The sequence below is a fragment of the Macrotis lagotis genome, chromosome 3 (assembly GCF_037893015.1).
Source record: "Macrotis lagotis isolate mMagLag1 chromosome 3, bilby.v1.9.chrom.fasta, whole genome shotgun sequence".
Lineage (NCBI taxonomy): Eukaryota > Metazoa > Chordata > Mammalia > Peramelemorphia > Peramelidae > Macrotis > Macrotis lagotis.
In genome coordinates this window covers 38,163,544-38,189,803 of record NC_133660.1, presented here as the reverse complement: position 1 = coordinate 38,189,803, position 26,260 = coordinate 38,163,544, and the positions used below count along the sequence as shown (strand labels likewise).

The 26,260-nt window shown below is 36.2% G+C and overlaps 1 protein-coding gene across 2 annotated transcripts in view; it reads right to left on the bottom strand.

The window, feature by feature from the left end:
* The window catches only part of LIN54 (lin-54 DREAM MuvB core complex component), a 79,391-nt gene that overhangs the window by 13,957 nt on the left and 39,174 nt on the right, over nucleotides 1-26,260 (bottom strand). Inside the window, exons 5-11 of one of the 2 annotated variants that reach the window (XM_074228507.1) lie at nucleotides 21,583-21,808; nucleotides 17,312-17,388; nucleotides 16,801-16,998; nucleotides 4,839-4,930; nucleotides 3,410-3,481; nucleotides 2,060-2,162; nucleotides 945-1,082 (exon numbers count right to left, since the gene is read on the bottom strand). In XM_074228507.1, coding sequence (XP_074084608.1) covers nucleotides 945-1,082; nucleotides 2,060-2,162; nucleotides 3,410-3,481; nucleotides 4,839-4,930; nucleotides 16,801-16,998; nucleotides 17,312-17,388; nucleotides 21,583-21,808 — 906 coding nt within the window. The remainder of the gene's footprint in view (nucleotides 1-944; nucleotides 1,083-2,059; nucleotides 2,163-3,409; nucleotides 3,482-4,838; nucleotides 4,931-16,800; nucleotides 16,999-17,311; nucleotides 17,389-21,582; nucleotides 21,809-26,260) is intronic. The other variant, XM_074228508.1, reaches the window with a different exon arrangement.

The window sequence follows — 26,260 nt, the reverse complement described above, 5'->3', positions numbered from 1 at the left end:
ATATTTATCTCCTCCACTTGGAATATCATCTTATCTAATCTTTAAATACTTATGACATTTGGTTTATTTAGATAACATGCTTTAATTGTTTCTCACAGAGGTTGAATAGAAGAATAAAAATGTATGATTTGAATCTAGGTCTTCCTGACTCCAAAGCTCTATTCATTATATCATGATGCTCCTCCAGTTGTATTAATCACAACAACTGATAGGTATTTGAAAAATAGTTTTATATATAACTGGGGACTATCAAAGTCATGTTTGATCATTTACTGAAGTACATAGGGATTCTTGGGCCACCTGAAAGAATCCTGACCCACAGTCCTACCCTGTAAGTTGGGAACCATGGAAAAAGATAACATTAAAGTAAATATTTGCTAGTCCTTTAAAATTTCCCTTCCTTTAGTTTGTAAAAATACCAATTAATTATGAATCTAAAATATTAACTTATCAGCTAATAACAATATACTATTATAAAACTACAACTCTTCAAACTCAAGGCTTGATCTTATCTTAAGGTCATGCTAACATACTAACAAACTGCAATTAAATTAAACTCTGCACTGTTAACCCTGACTGCCTCCCATCCAGGGCCATCCCCAGTCATCTGATTCATATCTGGCCACTGGACCACCTTACTCTAATCCAGTTTACCTGCTTGTCATGGTATCACCTCCCTGATGTCATAGTCCTCTTAAAAGAATCAAGGACAAACTTTATCATCATCATTAGTGATGAATAATCTTAAGATATAGTGATTAAAATATTTTGAATAATTATATTAGACAGAAATGTTAATTAGCATCTTAAGAGACCAAAATACACTCTAATGTCCATAATGAAAATATAAATGCCAATTGAAACTGTTCCTATAACATGTAAGAAAATTTTGAAAACTCTATTCACTTTAAAATAACTACAGAAAAAAAAAATGATATCCTTACCTCATAACATTCACAGTAGTTTTTAAGACATCCTGACCGTTTACAATTACAGCCCTTGCTGTGACGGCGATCAGACTCTCCCTCTTTTCCTTTCCCTATCTTGGGTTTAAATGCTTCGGGATTTCGGTCAAGACATGCCTATCAAAAGAGAATAAGCAATACTGAATTGGGAATCACACTGAGTATCAGTCCAGACACTCTGGGAAGCAATAAGAAGATATTCCAACAAAGTGACTAAAAGGTCCACATGCATTTTATCTCAGAGATCGCACTAAAAAGGCAGATAATCCAAGGGAATAAGGGACTAAAAGAAAGTCTTTATACACTCATATAACATCTAGGACAGAATTTCTTATTTTAGCAAAGAGCTGGAAGCAAAGTAGATACTTATCAATTGAGGAATTTATGTATATATAATACACACATATGAATATAATGGAATGTTAATTATTATGCTGTAAGAAATGATAAATATAATGACTAAAGAGAGAACTGGAAAGATTTATATGAACTGATTCAAGGTGAAGTAAAGAGCATCAGAAAAAGAATAAAACCAGTGATGAAAACAAAAAAGAACACTGAAAGAATCAAAACTGACTCGATGATAGTTGACCATGATTGACCCCAAAGAAGGGATATGAGAAGGCATTCCTCTCCACTTTGATGCAGAGCTGGGAGGACCATGTGGAACATAAACAATAACATCAGACTTTTACACTACATTGGCTAATTTAAGAAATTTCTTTCTTCTTTTATTCTTTGTTATAAAGGTCTTTTAGGAGGGGGAGGGGGTAAAGGGCATACTAGAAAACATGATGGAAAAACAAGCTTGTCAATAAAAATTTATTTAAAATACTGCAATAGCTGTGATTTCAAAAACTATAAAATTGCATCTCCTTCCAACTCTCACTGTCATCTGAAATTCATCTTTTAATAAAATTCTGACCCTCAGAACTATAGGGTTTAGTTAAAGTGATAATTTTACACATAGGCATCTCCAGTTATTCTTTGTCGATAAATGCTTATGGCTTCCATCAATTAGAAATTAAGGGCTTCTAGTATATAAAAGGAAATCAAAACTGTTTTTGAATTTTAATGAAATAAAAAATAATCACCTTTATTGCTTTTTGCCTTTCATTTTCATGTTCCAAGTTATTAAAACAATTATTGCAATTGCAGTTGTTGCAGAACTCACCATTTGCAAAGCAATCACAGTATCTGAAAAGTGGAAAAATAAAACTCATGAATTTACTGTAATTTGATTCCATTAGAATAATTTAATAGTTCAGATAGAATGAAAAATATTTATAACTGCTTGTTTACAAATTAGCATTCATCAAGCCATATGCTCAAACCTCAAAAGTTAATTAACCTTTGAGGCTGTTGGAATCTTAACCCTGTAACTCAATTCAACCAAGTGCTCCCAGCACAATGCTACCTGATCACCTCAAGTTCTGAGGCTGGCCTGGGGACAAGCTCAATATCTGCTTGGCCATTACCAACAAGTTTCTATAAAGATCTAGAAGAAAGAGGCAGCCTTATAATTCCCCAAATGTACAACATGAGGCGGCCTGGCATGAAGAGCCTTGGGCTAGGACCAGCTCAGAAAGGGAAACTACTGAGCCCTCCCATTAGACTCTCTTCATCGCTTCTCTTGGACAAAGAAAGTAGAAAGAGAAGTCTCTTGCCACATCTCACTTAAGAAAAATGGTAGAAAGAAAGAGGATGTAAAACACAGATGCCTTGGAAGCCAGTTTCTTGGAGAAATGACTTCCAAGTGAGCTTGGTGCCACTTTTTGCTACTTTGGGAAATTTTTATTACAATCTATCCTAGTTTCATGAATGGAGTTTTATAAAAGCACTTCTTAGTCTTTTCAGTATCTACATATTTCTAAGAGGAAAGCATTTACTACAGAGAGTGGAAAGAAGCACAGAAGAACCTACTACACACCTTCAGTATTCAATCAGAACAGCCTGAGAAACAATTTGAGGAAAAATTAATCAAATTTAGGGCACACAAGATTCCCATCTAGATTCTTCCTGCCCTTTAATGAAAGCAATTCATTTAATTATTTGGTGGCAAATAATTAGGAAGAAGGACTTAAGAATCAGAAAGACTGGGTCTAAATCCTGCCCCAGACACCTACTAGCTGTGTGGAAAGAGGCAAGTCATTTAACTGCCTCAGCCTCAGTTTCTTTGTCTGTAAAATGAGAATTCTAACACTGACTTCACAGGGTTGTTTTACAGAAATGCTACCAATACCATCACCACACTTAAGAGGGAAAGTATAAGAAGCTTAAATGACAATGTCATTTAAAAAAAATCATGCTAGATGATTTGTAAGCAAGAATTTTAAGTTAAGACTACTTTTCAGGAAACTTTTTGAGTTGCTTCTCATGAAACACATTGACTGTGCAACCCATCCCTCTAATTCCATCCCCAAATTATATATACACAGACTTACAATTTCAGACAGAGTGACTTTGTACAGTTGCAGGGTTTTCTGGGCCGATTTGCAGACTCTGATGAGATTATCCTAAACAAGAAATGTTCAATAGTTTATTCTACTTTTTACCCAGAGTTATTACAGGCAATGCTGGGAAGCAGAAACTCTAATGCACCCTTCTAAGATGGAAACGGTTGAGGGAAGGTCTCCATGCATGGCTGCAGTACAATGAACAGTAAAACTAAGTTTTCTGAGGCTTCTTGGCCATTGTGGCAAAAGAAAAAATAAACTTTCTTCAACAACTCAAAAATCACTAAATGGCAAAGAGAGTGTCCACAACAACAAAAATGCCAGTCATCATTGAAATATATTTATATATGTGTATATCACTTAACTAATCTAGTAAGACAATCCAATAAAGAAAAACCAATTTGATTTATCATTTGATCATCCATCTGTGACTCTAGGCAAGACTTGCAAAATCATCTTTAAGCATTAGTGTTTACAGATTCATTTTTGTTTTTTACAGAACTAGACAGAACTTAGTACTGACTTGACTTAATAATTGGTGAAAAAGCAAAAGCCAGGCCCCATAAGAAAGGTGGACTGATTCAGGAATGGTAGTTTCCATTTTGTGATTAGTAATTTTTAACTTAACTCTTAGGTTAGAATAAAGTGTGCTATTTTTCAATGCCACTGGACTTTGAAGATGGTCCTGGATAAAAGAAGGTATTCAGTGACTCTGGTTATTTTTAAATAACATGGGGAAAGTTCAGTATGAAAATGAAGAATCCAAAGAAAAAGAGTTGTGGAGATTGGCTAAAGGAAGGGAAAAAAACCAATGGAGGGAATGGCTGAACAAGTTAGGGTATATGAATGTTATGGAATACTGTTGTTCTATGAGAAACCATAAATGGTTGGACTCTAGAACAGCATAGGAACTTTCCTCCAAAGAGAAAATATCAAAGGGAATTTGGACCCCATGAAGAGGAGCTACTCTTTTTTTAATTGCACTTTGGGAAATCCTTCTAACAGAAAAGGATATGTGAAACTTAAATAAATAAATTATAAGGATATAAGTAATAAAAATTATTAATGACAAGAATTTAGGGAAAATGTTACAACAATCTCTATCTCTGATATGAAACAGTAAAATGATTGAAGAGGAAGTATATCTGAGATAGCCTAGACAGGTCCTAAACTAATTCAGATAAAGTACCTACCAAACAATGACCCAAAACTCTGTGGTTTTCCCATGTTAGGGGACAAAGACATTTTAGACCTTGTTCTCCCCCTATGCCCCTTCTCCCCCTACGCCCCTTCTCCTTTGTAACCCCAGCACTTAGCATAACATCTGGCACAATGTAGACCATCTCAACTGAAACCTGTTTTGTATATCAACTGCTGAACATCACCTCCACCAGAGCCTTCTTTTCCAGACACTCACCCATTGAACGGAAGTCGTGCCTGGGTCTGTACACTAGATGTCCCAGTAAAGTTCGTGTTGCTTGCTATGGACACATAGGAAGATTGCTGTAGCTAACGAAAAAAAAAGATTTTGTCAGACTCACAAAACTCACAATGAATTCATTAAGAAGAATGTTAGTAGATTTGGACCTCAAGTGATCAACAGTTCAGTCAGGGCAACTCTTGCCCTTCCTTCCTTGGACCCTCAATCACACCACCCTCTGACCCAGGGCCAGCCCATCTCTTCCCTTAGCACAACTCCCCTCACTAAACTCCAATTCACTTGCTTGTCAAGGTGTCACCTCCTCAACATCATGGCATTCTTCCAGAACAAAGGATGGACAACAACAACAGAATGATGGTAGAGAGGGACACTTTTTATGAAATATTCTTTATATCTTCAACAAGAATCATTTTGATGAATGGAGAAACTACATTTAAAATCTCATACAGACTGGAAGACAGATACAGCATAAAACTTTTTGGTCCTGTCTTTAAACCAGAGAAGAAGTCTGGAATTAAAAAAAAATATGGTGATATTATATGATACTATAGATATATATTTTATGCATTTCTGAGTTTCTAAATATTTTCTCTATCTTTTGCAATTTCTGCAAAACTCCCCCCAAAGTTCCAGTTTTATTTCTTTTGCCAATCCAAGATGCATACAGTTTTCCTTTCCATGATTTCTTGCTGGACCACAATGGAGAAAGTAATGATGTGGAAGGATACTGAGTATAGATTGGTTCTCTTGGTCACCTTGGTCAATCCTTCAATGACCTCATCATTCTGTTGTCTCCAATGCAATGCAATTAACTTCAATAAGAATTAAGCACCTAATATGTGCTAAGCCACCAAAGGACAGGATGGCACATGGAATCAGAAGAATTGTTGATAAGAATGGAGAGTTCACTAGGTACAATAGCAGGAAATGATTATAGTAATCTGCTGTTTGATAAACCCAAAGAGTCCAGCTATTGGGATAAAAACTCTCTCTTTGATAAAAACTGCTGGGAAAACTAGAAATTAGTATGGAAGAAACTTAGGTTAGACCAACACCTCACACCCTATTCCAAGAAAAGATCCAAATGGATACAGGATTTAGATATAAAAAAACAATACTATAAGCAAATCAGAAGATTAAGGACCAATTTACCTGTCAGATCTATGGAAAGGGAAGCAATTTATGACTAAGGAAGAGATGAGAATATCACCAAAAACAAACTAGATGATTTCAATTACATTAAAAAGCTTTTGCACAGATAAAACCACTGTAACCAAGATCAAAAGAAATGTAGTAAATTGGGAAACAATCTTTACAATTAATGTTTCTGACAAAGGACTCACTTCTAAAATTATATACAGAGAACTGAGTCACATTTTTTTAAAAAAGAAAAAAAAGTCATTTCCCAGTTGACAAATGGTCAAAGGATATGCAAAGACAATTTACAGATGAGGAGATCAAATCAATCCAAAGCCATATGAAAAATTGCTCTAAATCATTATTTGAGAAATGCAAATTAAAGCTTCTGAGGTACCACCTCACACCTCTCAGACTGGCCAATATGACCAAAAAGGATAATGGTCATTGTTGGAAGGGTTGTGGGAAATCTGGGACACTATTACATTGTTGGTGGAGCTGTGAACTCATCCAACATTTCTGGAGAAAAATTTGAAACTATGCCCAAAGGGCAGCAAAGATGTGCATACCCTTTGATCCAGCAATACCACTACTGGGTCTATACCCTTGAAAAGATGTTGAAAAAGGGTAAAAACATCACTTGTACAAAAATATTCATATAGCAGCCCTGTTTGTGGTGGCAAGGAATTCAAAATTAAGTAAATGTCCTTCAATTGGGGAATGGCTTAGCAAACTGTGGTATATGTATGTCATGGAGCACTACTGTTCTATTAGAAACCAGGAAGGACAGGAATTCAGGGAAGCCTGGAGGGATTTGCATGAACTGATACTGAGTGAGATGAGCAGAAGCAGAAAAACACTGTAAACCCTAACAGCAACATGGGGGCAATAATTAACCTTGATGGACTTGCTTATTTCATCTGTGTAATAGTCAGGGACAATTTGGGGCTCTCTGCAATGGAGAACACCATCTGTATCCAGAGAAAGAACCATGGAGTTTGAACAAAGTTCAAGGACTATTCCCTTTAATTTAGAAAAAAAAACCTGCTACCTTATTGTCTGATCCTGTTATCCCTTATACTTCATGTTTCTTCTTTAAGGATATGATTTCTCATTTGGAACTATGTCCAAAGGGCAACAAAACTGAGCATACCCTTTGACCCAGCAATATCACTACTGGGTGTATACCCTGAAGAGATGATGAGAAAGGCTAAAAACATCACTTGTACAAAAATATTTGTAGCAGCCCTGTTTGTGGTGGCAAAAAATTGGAGATCAAGTAAATGTCCTTCAATTGGGGAATGGCTTAGCAAACTGTGGTATATGCAACAATTGGGAACAATTTTGGGCTGTCTGCAATGGAGAATACCATCTGTATCCAGATAAAGAGCCATGGAGTTTGAACAGAGTTCAAGGACTATTCCCTTTAATTTAGAAAAAAAAAGATATCTTATTGTCGGATCTTGTTATTTCTTAGACTTTTTGTCTCTTCCTTAAGGATATGATTTATTTCTCATCACACTCAATTTGGGTCAATGTACAACATAGAAACAAATTAAAGACTGTCAGAGTGCTTTCCGTGGGGAAGTAAGATTGGGGGGAAAATTATAAAATTCAAATATCTTTAATAAAAATAAATTTAAAAATAAAAAAATAAAAATATTTACAAAGCACTCTGCATCTTTTGTAGGTTTGCTGTTTTCTTTCCATCTTTAATGTTGGGTACCCTCAGGCTATCTTTGCTTAAATGAGTCTCTTGACAAGCTTTCTTCAAATGAAACGACTATTCAATACTTTTTTTTTAAGTTTTTTTGTACAGCAAATGGGGTTAAGTGGCTTGCCCAAGGTCCCACAGCTAGGTAATTATTAAGTGTCTGAGAATGGATTTGAACCCAGGTACTCCTGACTCCAGGGCAGGTGCTTTATCCACTGCACCACCTAGCTGCCCCTATTCAATACTTCTCTGTTCTCTGTGGCAAAATTTACTATCACCCACCTTCGTTCTCTAAAAGATGTTATAAACAACTTACATTACTAAATAAATTCACAGTGGACTGTGAATATGAGCAGAGTAGGCAGACAGTGGGAAAAATACTTATCTTCATCTTTGTGGGACACTAGCATTCTAAAAAAAATGTATATTCTGTACCCATTACTTTTAGAGAGTTTATATAATGTATGAAACTGTGAAAACAAAGCTTTACACTAATCTCTCCTTTTAGTATCGATGCAACTCAAGTTCTTAAAGATTTATCCAGGAGCCCTCCTTTTCTATGGTGGGCCCCCAACTTAAAAGTGGAGAGGTTCATTATTAGTAGGAAAGGGAGTAGAAGGTTCTAGAATTCTGTATTCTTTGCACTTTCAATAACCATTCAGTGGTGGCTGTTGCTATAAATGTGACCACTGAAGTCACAATGCTAACTAAATAAATGCTATTGACTGCTCTAATTGGTAAATTGAGTGGATTGCTCCATGTCCCCCAAAATATTCTGGTAATTTGAGTCTTGCGCTGTTTATGTAAAGTTCAGCTGTTAATTACCCTCCAAAAGTTAAGTTTAATTTTTAATTTCTTGTGCGAATAAAAATGTCCTTAATAATTGAGTTGACTAAACATTTTCTTTTAAAAAGATTTCTTGAGTACACATTCTAATAAAATAGGAAGGAAATGAAATTTCATGCAGTAATATCCATTCTTATTCAGTATTTTCCATCAAAACATGTTCAATTAGGTCAGGTTGGAACTGTTTTAAATTTATACCACCTTTTCCTTTTTTTTTTAAATGTTATTTTACTTTTTCAAATACATACAAAGAAGAAGCTTTCAACTTTCACTTCTTTGTAAGTTTTTGAATAACACATTTTTCAATTCCCCTCTCTTTCTCCCCCCTCCTCAGGACAGTAAGTAATCTGATATAGGTTATACATATACAATTATGTTTCACCTATTTCCAGATTATTGATGGTGTGAAAGAAGAATCAGAATTAACAATCATGAGAAAAAGAAAAAAACATAAAACAAGTTCTAAAAAGTCAATGTAGTTTTCTTTGGTTGGCATTCAGACTGTCTAATTTTTGATGTATACCACTTTTTCCAATTTTAGTTCTATCTTTATTTAATTTTTAGCTGTTCTTATTATGAAGAGCCTTCAATGTCCCAGGCATTGTCCTTGCCTTCGAGGAGTTCAGGAACAATAGAGGGAATCTGATTTGTCTACCTGAATAAGCTAACTTTGAAGAATGATTTTCCACATCTGTAAGAAATTTGTTCCTCTTCACCAGAGTATGATCAGTTTCTTCTTGTCCCCCAAGGCTTCTCAGCACTTACTGAATCTAGATCTTGGGGGTTATTTACTTGAGTAAAGTTTTTAGGAGGTTTAGATGGAAGGCTTCTATAGAGGCTACAAGTTTCTGATTTCTCATTCCGTATCCTTGATAAGAGACTGATATATGCACACACACACACACACACACAAACACACAGATCTATGACTACATTTGCAATGAAATTACCAACTAGTTTTTGAAATATTGATTTAGTTTGGAAGGTTTAATGGAGTTCTACCCAGAAGTTCTCTACTTTATTATCCTTTGCACCACATGCAGGTTCATAAAGCTATTCTTTGGTCTCATTTGTGCTTACTTTTCATAGTGGTCTTTTTGCAAATGATTACTCTGAGTTCTATGAAAATGACCGAATGTTCTATGAAACATTTCTATTATCTGTCGATTATTTTATTTCCATAACAAAAAAACCCTATGAGTCATATTTGCTGCAATTCTTCTCTGACTTCTGATTTTATTTAGGGTAAGAAAGTTTTTAATATGACTCAATTCCTCTTGCAGTGTGTCTACTCAATGGTCACATATATACAGCAACATTACTTAATGTTGTCAAAAGCACAGACTACAGAATTCAGACTACAGAATTCTAGAACCTTCTACTCTCTTTCCTACTGGCCTGTCACTATCATTATAGTCATGAAGGGGGCTACAAAGGACTGAGGAGGAATTTTTTTCCTCAATTACTGTAACTTTGGTTAAAGAATATATTAAAGGGGCAGCTAAGTAGTGCAGTGGATAGAGTACCAGCCCTGGATTCAGGAGGACTTGAGTTCAAATCCAGCCTCAGATACTTAATTACCTAGCTGTGTGACCTCACACAAGTCACTTAACTCCATTACCTTGTAAAAAAACAAAAAACAAAAAAAGAATATATTACACCAGTGGCTGGCCTATTAGGAATGAACCCTTCCACTTTTAATCTGGTGGTGAGGTGAGGAGAAGAGATGGGATCCTGGATAAAGACTTTTGAGAGCTGCATCAATGGGAGATAAGTTTAAAGCTTTGTTTTTACAATTTCATACATAAGATAAACTGTTTGTAGTTGAGTGTATATATATACATACACACATTTTTAGAATGTGTATCTGCCTCCTCTGCTCATATTCACAGGCCACTCAACACAGTGACATTAACTGGGTACATGACAAACTCAAGCACCCTCATTGCAGCAAAGCTGCCCTTACCAACTGCTTTTCTGTCTTATTCCTCAGTTTTTTCACACCTTCCCTTTGATACTTCGCTATCCCCCACCAAGTGTGAACTTTGCCTCTTATTTTTACTGAAAAAAAACTGAGTCATTCATAAGATAATTGAAAGCATTTCCCTGAGTGTGTGTTTATCAAGTTTTTCTTCATATTTGGAATGCAGAGCATTCTTTTTTACCTGAAAAAGAGAGAAAGGCTATAATGTCCATTTGGTTTAATGTTTTTACAATGAAAGGAAAACATTTATCTAGCTATGTAAGAGGTTTGGTTTTTTTGTTTTGTTCCATATCAAGAATGTCAATAAAATTCAGCTTCTTCGATGTTTTGGAGTTCTGTACATAAGAAAGAATAGATTGTTTATTCTGTTTAATCTTTAAATGAGACCCTGAGTACATGAACTTCTTTTCTTTTTCATATGAGAGGATTATGTATATTGATAGACATCACAATTTTGATTTTATAGGACTGTACTTGTTTCTATAGCTCTGCATGTGTTCTTTGGATATACATACTCAGGTAATAGACAGTATTGTAGCTCAGGCTTGATTTAGCTGTAAGTTACTGAGTTATATTTTCGCATCCTTATTTGAGCAACTATGAAATTGGTCATAAATTTATTTATTATTTAGTGTACATCTATGGTGATTATCCTGGGTATTGTTTAATAATTCCATCTTATTATAGTTTTCCAAAAACTATTAAAAGTTTTAGTGGAGAAACATCTTAAATGGAGATTGTGCCATTAAAAAATATTTTAACCATTTCTCTTAAATTTTTATTTTTTTTAACCTCTAAAATACTTATTTGCTAGGCTATTTCAGTTAAAGCAAATCATCGTTTCATAATTGAATTTTTCTGTGTTTATAAATCTAAATTGTAAGTCCTACATGGTTCTTATAAGCTTTTCTTCCATGGAGAGTATTAAGAAACTTATATTTTCTTTGCTTATATTGGACATATCAAATGGAATCTTTACCCTGTTATGGTTTCCTAATAAAGAATTAATTTTTTTTATTTAAAAAAAATCCCTAGAGAAAAAGTTGAACTTTATTCCCCCTCAAAGCAATTTGTTGCCCTGGCGGATTCAAGTGTTAAAAAAATTTGAGCATTTTCTGTACTTTTGCTTTTGGATAAAGGAGTTTTATTCATTTATGCTTTCTCTCCTCCTATAGGTAGCTCTTGAAGGAAGATGTTCATTCATGAGAGTAAAAGTAGTCTCATGTAATATCAAGCATGTTTTAATATTAAAAATATTAAAATTCAGAATCTTTTGACCATTATTTCTCACCATTTTAACAGTGAAGAAAGCAATGTCTAATCTCCTTTGCTAACTTGCTGTAATTCCTGTATTATAGCATACTTTTCCTTTGTAATACTCATTTTCAATATTATTCATACTTAATCTTCAGAAATATGGATTGATTTTTGTGTCTCTGTGTAGAATTTCTGTGAGGGGAGGGAAATACATAATTCTGATCTTCAGCATGTCATGGCAATAATCCAAAATTAAGCCATATTTTCCTATGAGTTTAAAAAAAAATCACTGACTTGAGCTTCTTCTGCCATACTTCCCCTCTCTTAAATCATCTCCATTCTCTTCTTTACCCCCATTTCTGACAAAGAGTTGGCTCTTCTTGTCAAGGACAAACTCTCACTGGATTCCAGCACTTTCTTTTTCCAGTAGTTCCCCAATTCATCCCCCCAATACCCTCTTCAAGTCTTCAGTCTGTCCTTAACTACTGGTTTCTTCCTTAAAGCCCTCAAACATGTCTCAGATCTTCCCCATCCTTAAAAAATCCTTCCCTAGCCTGTAGGGATTTGCATGAACTGATGCTGAATGAGATGAGCAGAACCAGAAAAACATTGTACACCCTAACAGCAACATGGGGGTGATGAGCAACCTTGATGGACTTGCTCATTCCATCAATGCAATAATCAGGGACAATTTTAGGGGATCTGTGATGGAGAATATCATCTGGATCCAGAGAAGGAACTGTGGAGTTTGAATGAAGACCAAAACTTATTATCTTCAATTTTAAAAAACTGTCTTATGTATTATGTAATTTTTTTCTCTAATTTTTATTTCTTTTGCTTGGATTTACTTCTTCTCTCACTATTAACATGATCAATATGGATCTATATTTAGCATGGTTATAAATGTAGAACCTATATCAAACTGTTTACCATCAGAGGGGAGGAGGGAGGGAGAAAAATGTAAAACTCAAAAACTTGAAAAAAAAAAGCTCAGTAAAAATTACCATTGCATGTAGTAGGAAAAACAAATAAATAAAATTTTAAAACAAGAGGAAAAAAATCTTCACTAAATCACATCATTTCTTCAAATGGTGTTTACTCTCTTCTCCAAACTCTGAAAAAGTTATCTATAGTCACTGTTTCCATTTCCTCTCCTTTTGTCTCCATCCTCAAATTTTTGTAATCTGGCTTCTTATCTCATAATTCAAGTGAAACTGCTCTCTTCAAAGTTACCGATGATCTCTTAATTAACAAAAAAAGACAGTCTTTTCTTAACCCTCACTCAAATCAGTCTCTTTAGCTACTCCTTCCTCCTGGGAATCTTATGATCTCCAGGTTCTTCCCAATTTCCTTTGCTGACTAATCATTCATATTATACCTCATAACTATAGATGGATCCAAGATCCTGTCAGAGACTATCTCTTCTCCCTCTCTGTAGGTAACTTCATCAATTTTCATGGATCTATTTTATTTATAGGGATGTCCCAAGGGCACCTTAAACTCAAAATATCCCAAACTAAACTAATTCTCTTTTCTTCTATACCCTTCCAAGTGTGTCAGATCTTTACCTTGGCATTAACCTGAATTCTTTACTCTCCCTTATCCTACATACCCAATGAGTTGCCAAAATCTTGCTGTTTCTATCTCTATCTCTTTGATGATGTCCTAACACATTTCCTGTGCGATTCTTTGGTAACATAGAGAAGTCTACTCATGTCCAACACACACCTTTCCATTGTCCTTTGGGTGATATAACTTTTAACTGGTATTGAGATTTTGCTCCAAATATTATTTATGTATGTCCAAAATGACATAGTGCAGATTTCTTTCTTAGAATCAAAATTATCCTTTCCAAGTGTAGCAAAGTTCACCATTCAGTTTGTTTCTTTTTTTTTTACTAGCTTCTTTTTTCTTTTTTGCAAGGCAAATGGGGTTAAGTGGCTTGCCCAAGGCCACACAGCTAGGTAATTATTAAGTGTCTGAGATTGGATTTAAACCCAGGTATTCCTGACTCCAAGGCTGGTGCTTTATCCACTCGGCCACCTAGCCGCCCCCATTTGTTTCTTGACTCATTATCATATTCATACTCATCATCTTGAATCCTAACACTCATTTGGGACAAATTGAAACAGAACCCCGAGGGCCTCATATCAACTTAGAAAACTACAAATGAACATTATGTTGTATTTTGATATAATTTGTGAAACATTTCCTAGTTCATTTTAATCTGGTTTAACTGCACAAACTTCTAATCTCAGGCTGTATTTGGAAATTTCTATACTGATTATTAAACTGGGACTTCTTCCTCATTAATTAGTTAGCTCTGAGATGATTATCTTTCTTTCTATCCTCTGAGTCTTTGTCCAGCCATGAAAGGAGAATTTTTTTTAGCTATAGGTAAGACTTGACATAAATGTAAAACACTTTACAAGTAGTAGTTGACACTCTCCATCTTCTCAATAGTACCTATTAAAACTCAAAACTCCTAATTCCATAAGGAAAGGCAGCTAAATTGAAATTTCAAAGCCTCTTAAAGATAGAGTAACAGTATATATATAAAATATATACTGGGTAATTAATAAGTGAAATTATCTTGGGAGGGGAATCAAGAAAAAAGGGGATAAAACTACAATTAAAGTTCCCTAACAATAATATTCCTTGTGCCTAATAAATAGGGTATTTGTTTTGAATTGTTTCTATCAGTCAGTCAACAAACGTTTATTAGGGTTTGCTATGTACTAGGTGGGCAGAGATGATGATATTAACTAATCAACACACTCTTACCTGGTTCTTCTGCTAATGGTAGATTTTATCCGTGAAATACTGTAGTTTCATTAAAGTCCTGAGCTAACTCAAAGGATTCACCAGCTCATGTATATATGGAATTATATGTATATACAATTATATGCATATTAGATTTTATGATGTTTAGGTTATAAAATATCTTCAGAGTTTCTGTCACACATTTCTACATCTTAGTTTTTATTTGGGAATCATAGATAGGAAATATAATTAGTACCTTATCTAAGCTAATAGAAATGCAAAAATTATGCTATACATTTGATGGATTTGTGAACTTGCCTCTAGATGCTAGGCAGTATATACAATTCAGTAAGGAAAACTATATTTTCTTATCAAATCCTTCTTTATTCCTTTCTTTTGCATTATTTCTAGAGTATTCTAAAATTCTATAAATAGCCTTCCTTAATATTAATAATTAAACACACAAACCTAAGTTTTTTTAAGGCCTCATTGTTTTCAAATAGCTTCTACCCACTAGACTTCTACTTGACTCTGGACTGCAGGTAAAGTTTTAGAACTGCATTTCCTGTCTAAGTGCTTGGTAGTCCGGGTCCAGAAGCTTCTGGAATCATTGCCCTACCAAGTCAGAGGCTCTGAGCTGGCAAAGGGCCCAGCTTGCAAGAGTCCCAAGGTATCTAACTCCCAGCCCAATGGTCTAAGGCTCAGAAAATGCTGCCATGGGGGTCAGCACTGCTGGATGCTCTTCCTCTTCCCATCTGTCAATGGAACCCTTCAGGATGTATATGTTACAATTATTAAGTTAATTATATTTATATTAATTATTGAGAATTCCTAAATAATTAAGAGAGGTGGTTTTGCACAGTGGTTAGAGAGCTAGTCCTTAAAGCAAGAAAGCCTGGATTCAAGCACCACCCCTGCCATGACCCCTCTTAGTTGGTGACCCAAGGCAAAAAACTTAACCACTCAGTGTCTTGGGCAATGTTCTCAAAGTACATTATAGAACAAATGCCAGTCAACATTTATCAGAAGAAATTTCTTTACTCAGAAGCTCCTTGTGCCAGTGAAACTGCAGATGCTCTCTGCATCCCCAAACTGAAAGCTTGGTTGACCTTACTCTTCTCACCCCCCCCTCCCGAGGGCTGGGGAGTGACCTGTGGAGGATCCTACAAGCAGAACTTCAATCCAGGTCACTATTTCTATTTCTTTTTAAATTTAAATATATTTAAGATTAAATGTATTTATTTCTATTATATTCTCTGTTCTCTACAGAAAATTCTCTCATCTGCTAACTTTATGTTTGTGAGTTAAAAATTAAAGTAAATGAGACTGTGTTTGATGGTGGTTTCCAAAAGCAGACTTCCAAGGCTCTGGGGATTGCATGCCTTCAGTCAATGGATCAGTTCCTTGTTCAGCATCTCCCTGTCCACCTCATCTTCAGAACTAGACCCCAGGAGGAACAAGTGCGTTAAAAAAAACAAGCCCTAGGCACTGATGAAGCACTAAATCCCCCTCCCTCAAAGGAAGGCCAGCTACAGAGATGGCAGCATAAACTGAAATCAGCACCAAGGGGAAGGCCTGCCTGGGGAGAAGAGGATACAGAAAATAGGCCCAGGCATGCAGGCCAAGGGGGTGATCCCCAGAGGATGGTCCCCAGGAGTGAGGACCCAGGAATGGCTCCTGCAGGAGACAGCGTCTGAGCTTCATCTTGGAGGAGGAACCCAGGGAAGAACCAGGGCATTCCAAGTGTGGGGAATGGCTGGGGCAAAAGACCAAACTTGGGAGATGGAGGCTGTGAAATGGAGTTTACTTTGAATTTGAGAGGCAAAAGGAAGCCATGGAAGCTGGCTAAGGTAGGGAAATGGTTTGGCAGGTAGGGCCTAGGAACAGGGAGAGCCCCAAGCTAGGGACACTGGTGAGGTTTGAACTCTAGTGGTTGAGAAGCTGCTAAACAGGAAAGAGGTATGATAAGGAAGATCAGGGCAGTCCTAGAATGAGACGGTGGGATACCTCATGGACAGACTATACTTTCTATACCTGCTACACCTTCTGTTCATGTAACATAAAAGACCCCCCCAAGCACATGGGGTATCCTCACATTTGTGGGCTGGAAAGGGCAAGGACTGTACAGAAGGAGAGGATGATGATGAGTTTCGTTTTGTAACAAAGGAGGGAATATCCTCCCTGATAAGATTATGGATGTAGCCAAGGATCAAAATAGCTAAATCTCTTCTACATACCTGAGTGACATACTGGGCTGGCAGGACGGCGTATCCCACATTGCCTGTTCCAGGGGCTGGTGCAAGAACAGTCCCTGGGGGAAGGTTAGTGAGGTTTGGCTGAATTTGTGGCAGTGGTGTGGCAGGCATAATGAGCCGTTGTTGGGGCTGGCTGGTTGTAACTATTTGTGAGCTTGTACTGATTGGTTTGGGAACAACCTGAAAGGAAAAGCACATTAACGTTAATGAATTTGTTAAAATGACTCTTCAAAACAATGAGAATTTGGGTAGCAAGTACTGCTCATAATGTCACAGATACAAAGTTTCACATGAACTACCTTTGAGGCAATTCTCCCAACAACTTCATTTTACATATGAGGAAATGAAGACACACAGGTTAAATAATTTGTCCAAGATCAGAAGGTAATTTGTCAAAGCCATTAATTCTTAAACTAATTTAGTTAAGTAGAACTGATGTAGCAACATTTTAGGTGAGATAAACAAAAAACCAAAAAAGTCATATAATACACACTTGTTTGACAGTTTGTGCTGGAACAATTGGAACTGACATCCGAACAGGGGCTGCATTGACCACTACTGGTTTTGCTGCTGAAAAGAAAAATAAACAAGTTATTTCTTTCTCTATAAAATGCTGCTAAATTCCTTACAGAAGTTATAGACATCACAAAAAAGAAGTTTTCTTAGATGAGCTGATAATTCTGCTCAAGTATTAATTCCATTATTTGAAGATAACATTCTTCAAGATCACTTAGGAAATAATCTATTAACATTGAAGTTATACTCCTAACAAGAGCCTTAGAACACTTTTTTGTATCCCAAATCATGCTCACCAATCCATTCTGCCAAGGGACATAAACATTAAACTAACAGATCTTTTAAAATTTATAGGGGCAGCTAGGTGACACAGTGAATAGAGCACCGGCCTTGGAGTCAAGAGTACCTGGGTTCAAATCCGACCTCAGACACTTAATAATTACCTAGCCGTGTGGCCTTGGCCAAGCCACTTAACCCCACTGCCTTGGGAAAAAAAAATTTATAGTGAGAACGCCTCTTGTTTTTATTATTTAGTCATATCTGACTCTTTTGTGACCCCATTTATGATTTTTTTGGGGCAGATATTTTACAGCTGAAGAAACTGAAACCAACAGGCTAAAGTGACTTGCCCAGGGTCACAGAGCTAGTAAATGTCTGAGTTCAGATCTGAACTCAGGAAGTCTTCCTGATTCCAAGGCCAGTGCTCTACCACTTAATGGCCTATTTTCAAATGGGCCACATTAATTACATCTATACTATATCTTAGATTTTATTCTAGAAAATATTTCAGTCCTTATTGCTTATTTCTTTATCAGGCTTCACAAAAAAAAAAGAATCCTGCTGTCTTTTCTCAAGAGACTTAATGCTAACCACTGGGCTTCACAGTTTGCAGAGGTACAATTTATTCCCAAACCATGGTCTCCAGATAGAACACAGTATGATTCATATAGTCTTTGGGATTTACATTTTTTACAAGAGTTCTGCCTCTTCATCCTTTAAGATTGTGTTAGATCGTGTACAAACAAGGTCCGTGAGCACTCTTCTGGACTGCTCCAGTGCTGGAGTTGGTCTCAAGGCAGCCATCCCCTGGAGGATATTTTTGTAAATACAGATGCTCAGGTACCTCTAGTATAAAACACAGCAGTCCAAGGTTCTTCTAGGCCTAAGCTGCTCCCTCAAAGGAGGTCAGAGACTTAATAAATTGTTCAAATTCTATGTGAGAAATCAGAGAAATTTACACATGCACTGTAAAGTTCACCAAAAACAGAGGCCCTTTGGGGTCTCACCATCCTCATCCTCATCATGATTATCTGCACTGGGGCTCTGTGCTGAGCACAGCATTTCACTGGACCTACACAAAAGCTCTCTGAAGTAAAGCAAGATCAGTCTCCTTATCACCATTTCAATGAACCTTAGAGAGGTAGTCACTAAGTCACTGAGTGTTAGAAGCAGGAGTCAACCCCAAGCCCCTCCTGACTCCAAATGTAGCTTTTCAGACAATAAGATATCTGTTTTTTTCTAAATTAAAGTATGCCCTTTAATTTAGAAAAAAAAGATATCTTATCGTCTGATCTTGTTTATCTCTTAGACTTTTTGTCTCTTCCTTAAGTATGTGATTTCTCTCTCTTCACACTCAATTTGGATCAAGGTACAACATAGAAACAAAGTAAAGACTGACAGATTGACTTCTGTCGGGGGGTGGGGGGAGGGAAGTAAGATTTGGGGGAAAAATTGTAGAACTCAAAATAAATAAAATCTTTAATAAAGAAGAACATGGAGGGAAAGAGAAGATAAATTTGTGAATTATTTGGATAAAGGTAGTAGGTGAAGAGATAGGAGAAAGAACAAAAAAGGGAAGAAGAGAACTCTTCTGTAACCTTCTCATTAAGAGGTTGCATAGGGTCAGCCAAAATGGTGGAAGGAAGCAGCAACACACCCACACTTTATCAAAACTTAAAAAGAATCACATGGAAGACTGAGGGGGCAATCCTAGGAAAAATCACAGTTTTTATGGTGATATGCTGGGATGTAAAATATCCAAAGAATAAAACTTGAAGAAAAAGGAAATAAGTCTAACAGAAGCAGATCTTAAACAAGGCTAGGAAACTAATCAAAATTACTTGGCACTGGTCAAGAAGAAAAGACTGATCAGTGGAAAAGACAAAGTACAAAACAAACAGAAGCAAAGGGAACAAAGGAGCCTCAAGTTTGATAAACACAAATGGCAAGAATTCATTATTTAAAAAAAAACTGTGCTTATCAGAGTACCTTGCTGAAAAGACTTTTCCCTCTCTTTTTAATTTTCATTCTACTGGTTTTGTGTAATGTACAACACAAACTGGAACACAAGAAAGTACACTATGAGAAACTAGGTATGGAACAACATCTCACACTGCACACCAAAATAAACTCCAAAAGAATACATGACTTAAAACATAGAGAATGAATCATAAACAAATTAGAAAAATAAGGGAAAAAATTGCTTTTTGAATCAATGAATAAGAGAAAATTTCATGGCCATACAAGGGATACTGAAACACTCAAAAATAAAACAATTTTGATTACATAAAATTTAAGAAGCTTTCATATAAAACCAATACAATTTGAAGGGGAAGAGATAACTGGAGAAAAATATTTTTACAGCAAGTACCTCTAATAAAGTCTTGTCTTCAAGGAAAAGAAAAGAAGTCGAGTTAAATTTATAAGTTCAAGACTCATTAACTCAACTGATAAGTAGTCAAAGAATATGAATATTGTCCAAGGCACCACTATTCCAGTTCCTCAGATTCACAAGCCTTTGTGTCATCCTTTATGCTATGCTTTCCTACATCCAATTTGCTGCCAATTCCTGTGGTTTGTATCTTCACAACATCTCTCCTCTATTGCCCCCTGGATGGAATTTGAATGCAGATTGAAGCATACTATTTTTCATTTTCTGTATTTTTTTTGTGTGTAGTTTTTTTCCCTTTGGGTCTGTGTCTTCTTTCAAAAAATGATTAACATGGTAATCTATTTTCCAGATTTGAACTGTATAACCTATATCAATTGCTTACCATCTTGGGGAAGGAGGAGGTGAGAAAGAGAGAAAGAAAATCTTGAACTCAAATTTTTTAAAAAATTATTTTTACATGCAAATAGGGAAAATAAAATAGTAAAAAAATAAAATGCAGCTCGGGTACTACTTCCTAATGGGATCTTTCTCATTTTTAATTCCCCTTTCAGTGCCCATGGCAACTATCTAAGACCACCAATCACAGACAAGCTGCCCTGCTGCCCCAGGAGCAGTTGGTACATCAGGATTTCCCTGATATGGATAAAATGACAGATCAGGAAAAAACAAAATTTCCTTTACAAGGTAAAAAAGTGTCAGATCCTGGACAAGTCACCGACTACCTATGTGCTTCAGCCAAGTCCCCAGGACTTTTCTCTTGGATCAAGAAAGCTGTAATCTGTGCTGGTGGTGATGAGCAGCCATGCTGATGAAATTACAATTTCTGTTGAACTACGTTTAATATAACTGATAGTTTGTTTAAAACCATGACCTGATAAAAATCAAATGCAAAGGTTCAAACTAGATTTAATTTCCATTTATGTTCAGCAAACAGTATTTACTTAAGGATAGTTCATGTATTTTCAAGTACTTTTAACTGATTTTCAGAGGTTTTGAAGGAACTGTCAGTGATAATAGCTACAGCCAATTCTGAGGGGGGAAATTATGTCCTAAACTGAAAGCTATTTTTAGTAATGGTAATATTACAAAATTCCCATCTTCATTGACCCCAGAGAAATGACATATAAGTCCATGATGAAATAAGCACATATTTGTTAGATTTGATACTTGCAAAAAACAATAAACCCAAAGATTTAATTGCCTTTTATGAGAAGATAGATTTAAATCTAAATGATGCTGAAGACATTCTAAAATTCAGATTTTCAAGGGGCTTATTGACATATATTAAACGATGAGAAGTTGATTCTATACAAATCCAAGTCACCAAAAATCAAAATAGACAGTTGTCCTTTCTGGTAATAGAAACAAAGAGCCTAAACACACAATAATAAAAATTAAATATCTAGTGATTCCCATCTAAATTCCAACAACTGAGCAGTAGTTATAATCTGTCACATTTCCCTGCTATCAGCCATATCAACAGACTCAATTTGTGATATAGTGATGACATTTTAGCAAGAAAAAGACCAAAAGACTTTAAAAACCTGAAGCCCAGCATTATGACAAGAGTGACTCACCTTGCTGAAGAGGCTGGGTGTTTGCACTGGGGTTCTGACTGGATGGCTGGGCTGAGCTACTGGTGGTGGCTGTTGTCGTGGCTGTAACAAGTCGAACATAATGAAACTTGCTTCCAGGCACTTGAATCTGTTGAACGTTAGGAGCAGTTGCCAGAGGAATAATGGTCTTAAATTGAGACGTACTCACTCCTCCAACGGTGATGGTCTGCAAAGCTGACTTCACTGCCTATTTAATAACACAACATCATTATCATTAACCTTTGCACTGAGCCTTAATTACAATCTATCCCTGTCAAGTAAAAATATATTGTAAGTCATCACAAATTTTTATGAACAGTCTATTCAAAAGGAAAGGAAAGGGAAAGGGAAAGGGAAAGGAAAGGGAGCTAGGAAATGAGATTCCAGAAGACATAGAATCAAAAACTCAACCTGTAAAACTAAGCACAATACTACACTGGAGGTCATGGATCCTTACTAACTGCCAAACACTTCTCATGAAAAGTTCAGATCAATGTGGAAACTTGAAATATAACCATAGGAGTTAGGAGCAATGTAAAAAGGCATCAGGAAGCATGATCAACCAAAATTCTGGAGGATTCATGGTGAAAACATGCTACCCACATCTCCTGACAGAGGGGAATGGATATGGTTAATGCAAGAATTTGTTTTGCTTGACTATGCATTATTTATAACCAAAGTTTTTGGTTCTTTTTGCAGGGGAAGGGGGTACGGAGAACTAGGTTTTCTTTTATAACAGGACTATTATATAAATATTTTGCATGACTCCACATTTATAATCTATTTCAAATTATTTTCTTTCTCAATGAAGGGAAGTAGGGCAGGAGGAAGGGAGAGAATTTGGAACTCAAAGTTTTAAAAACAAATGTTAAAAATTCTTTCTACAAGAAACTGAGGAAAAATAAAATACTAAACAAAAAAAAATTTGTAAAAGTTGCTTTGGGACAGCTAGGAGGTGTGGTGGATAGAGTAATCAGCCCTGGAATCAGGAGGACCTGAGTTCAAATCTGGTCTCAGACACAATACATAGTTACCTGTGTGACCTTGGGCAAGTCACTTAACTCCCTTACCTTGCAAAAAACCAAAAAGAAAAAGAAAAATTGTTTATTTTCTTTGTTTTTCAATAGGGGTGGGGAGAAAGGTAATTGAAAAAAGTATGAACTGAAAACTACCAGAAGCAGAGGTTGATTTTCAAAGAGGCAGAGGAACTAAAGACCAAATTATCAACATTTGCTGGATTATGGAGAAAGAAAAAGAATTCCAGAAGAACATCTACTTCTGCTTCACTGACTATACCAAAGCCTTTGCCTGTGTGGAGCACAGCAAAATGTGAAAAGTCCTCAAAGAGATCATGGAAGTATTAGATCACCTTATTTGTCTCTTGAGGAACACAGATATGGGCTAAGAAGCAACAGTTAGAATTGAACTTGAAACAACTATTTGGTTTCAGATTAGGAAAAGAGAATACCAAGGCTGTGTGCTTGTCACCTTACTGATTTAAGTTATGTGCAGAGTAGTTCAGGGGAAATGGTCTGGCTGGAATTAAGAAGAGATCAATAATCTCAGATATGTAGATGGATGATGCCACTCTGATGGCAGAAAGTGAATGGGTATATGATTAAGTCTCTTGAAGGTGAGAAAGGGAAATATAAAAGTTGGCTTGAAGCTCAACATTAAATAAAATTAAGATCATGTCAACCGGTCTCATCACTTCCTGGCAAAGAGGGAGAAGAAATGGAAAGAGTGTCAGATTTTATATTCTTGAACTTGGAGATCACTATTGATGGTGCCTGCAAACCATGAAAATTAAAAGATGCTTGCGTCTTGGAAGAAAAGCTATGGCAAATCTGGACAGCATACTAAAAAGCAGAGACATTACCTTGCCAGCAAAGGTCCATATAGTCAAAACTATGGTTTTTCCAGTAGCAATGTATGGCTGTGAGAGTTGAAATATAAGGAAAACAGAGCATGACAGAATTGATGCTTTTGAATGGTGGTGATGAAGAAGACTTTTAAGAGTGCCTCAGACGGGGCAGCTAGGTGGTACAGTGGATAGAGCACTAGCCCTGGAGTCAGGAGGACCTGATTTCAAATCCAGACTCAGGCACTTAATAATTACCTAGCTGTGTGACCCTGGGCAAGTCACTTAACTCCATTGCCATAATAAAAAAAAAATTTAAAAAAGAGTGCCTCAGACAGCAAGGAGATCAAATTAGTCAATACTTAAAGAAATTAATTCACACCATTCCTTGGAAGGACAAACACAGAAGCTGAAGTTTAAATACTTTGGCCATACAACGAGAAGAGAGACTCCCTGGAAAAAAATTCTGATATTAGGAAAGATTGAAGGCCAAAAGAGAAAGGGATAGCTAAGGATGAGATGGATACACAAAGTTATGGAAGCAATAGCTATATGGTTTGGACAGACTTCAGACGCTAGTAAGGATGATGTTGATGATGTTTGTCCCTCATTCTTGAAGAAGATCATGACATGAAAGTGAATTGGATTTAAATGAGGGGGTGCTGTGCAGTCACTAATCTCACTTTTTCCTCCACAATCAACTGAGTCCATTGGTAGGTCAGACAGGGATCAGGATGACTGGAGATGATGGCCTTGGATGAAGTGAGAGACCTTGGTCTTTTAAAGGCAGTTCTTTACCAGGTAATAGTTTGGTTGAGACTATGCCCATTCAAGTCATTAAAGGTTAGATAAGAAAGAGAGATGAAGCAAAGAGGCCAAGAATGGTCACTTCCAAAAAAAAAGGGGGGAGAATTATTGGGAGGGTAATATCTTCACTGTTTCTCAGTAATTAAGCTAGGTTAGAAAGTAAAGAAGTAAGAGGACCTTCTTTTGCATAATCCAAAGGAAAAGAAATTAATCTGGGAGGGGAAGATCCTCAGGTTTCTGGACAAAACAGAAACAACTGTAACACTACTAGATCCATATCCCAAAGACACTGAAGAAAGGAAAAGTACCAATATGCACAATATTTCTACCTGTCCTTTTTATGGTGGCAAAGAATGAGAGATCAAGAATATACCCATTATTTGGAGAGGGCTAAATAAGTTGCAGTATATGATTTCGATGGAATATTATTGTGCTAATAAGAAATGACAAGCAGGATGTTTAAAAAAAAAAACCTCAGAAGAATGATGCAAAGTGAAATGAGCAGAACCAGGACAACAACATACAGAGTAACAGCCAAGATTGTAACAATAATCAACCATGAAAGACTTAGTTACTCTCATCAACACAATCATCTACAATAATTTCAAAGGAATCATGATGGAAAATACTATCAACTTCCAGAAGAAGAAATGATGAACTCTGAGACTGAAACATTTTTTTATTTTCAAAATAAATAATAAATCTAAATTTGTTAATAATAATATACTACAATTCTCCTTTGCTTTGTCTTTCCCTGGTTTAGATTTTAGGACTATATTTGTCTCATAAAGAGTTTGTAAAAAAAATTTGTTAAAATTATTCTCAACTCTTGTATGTGTAGTATTTTTATTCATTGTTCTTTAATTTTTGAGAGAATTCTTTTGTGAATTCACTGCAACTAGTAGCTTTTCTTTCTGATTTTTTTCCTTTTCAGCAAGTTCTATTTTCTTTTCTACGATAGGATTATTTAGGATCTCTATTTGGTCTTCTTGTAGTTAGGGTATTTTATATATTTTTGAAAACAAGATGTTTGGGAAAGAATTCCCTATTTGATAAAAACTGCAGGCAAAACTGGAAAGAAATCTGGCAGAAATTAATCCCAGACAAGTTTCATACCATAGTCTACAATAAATTCTAAATGGATATGCTACCTTAAAAGATTATACCACAAAAAAATCAGGAGCTCATTTGCCTACTTCATACTTACACTTGGCTCCCTGTGACCCACTGACACTGGCAACTTGGTGGTTTCTCAAACAAGACACTTCTCCAGACCCTAGGTATTTTCACTGCCTGTCCTCTTCTATTCTACCTTATGGCTTTCCTGGCTAACTCTTACCTTCCCCAAGAAGTCCTTCTCAATCTGTGAATTTTAATGCCTTCTCTCAGTTGATTATATCCAATGATCTTGCCTGTACACAGCTGTCTGCATGACCCCTCTTATTAGACTGTGAGATCCTCAATAACGGGGGGGGGGGGGGGGGGGGGGGGGGGGGCTGTCTGTTGCCTTTCATTTTTATCCCTAGAACTTGGTCTAAGCTTGTGACATAGTAGATTCTTCATAAACATTTACTGAATGACTGACCTTTTATAGGCATCAGGCCAAAACATATTCTTTTATTTCTTTTTTCTTTCTTTTTTTTTTTAGGTTTTTGCAAGGCAAATGGGGTTAAGTGGCTTGCCCAAGGCCACACAGCTAGGTAATTATTAAGTGTCTGAGACGGGATTTGAACCCAGGTAATCCTGACTCCAAGGACGGTGCTTTATCCACTACGCCACCTAGCTGCCCCCTGACAAAACATATTCTTAACAAAATGAGGGATAAAGTAAATTACAAAACATAAAAACAGTAACTATTTATATGAAACTGAAATTTCTGGAAAACCAAAACTAATGTGTCTAGGATAAGAAAGGAAGGTCATAGAGGGAGAGACAGTGGAGTAAAGTGAGCCTTTCTACTGAACTCTTCTAATCAACCTTCTAAATCACTAA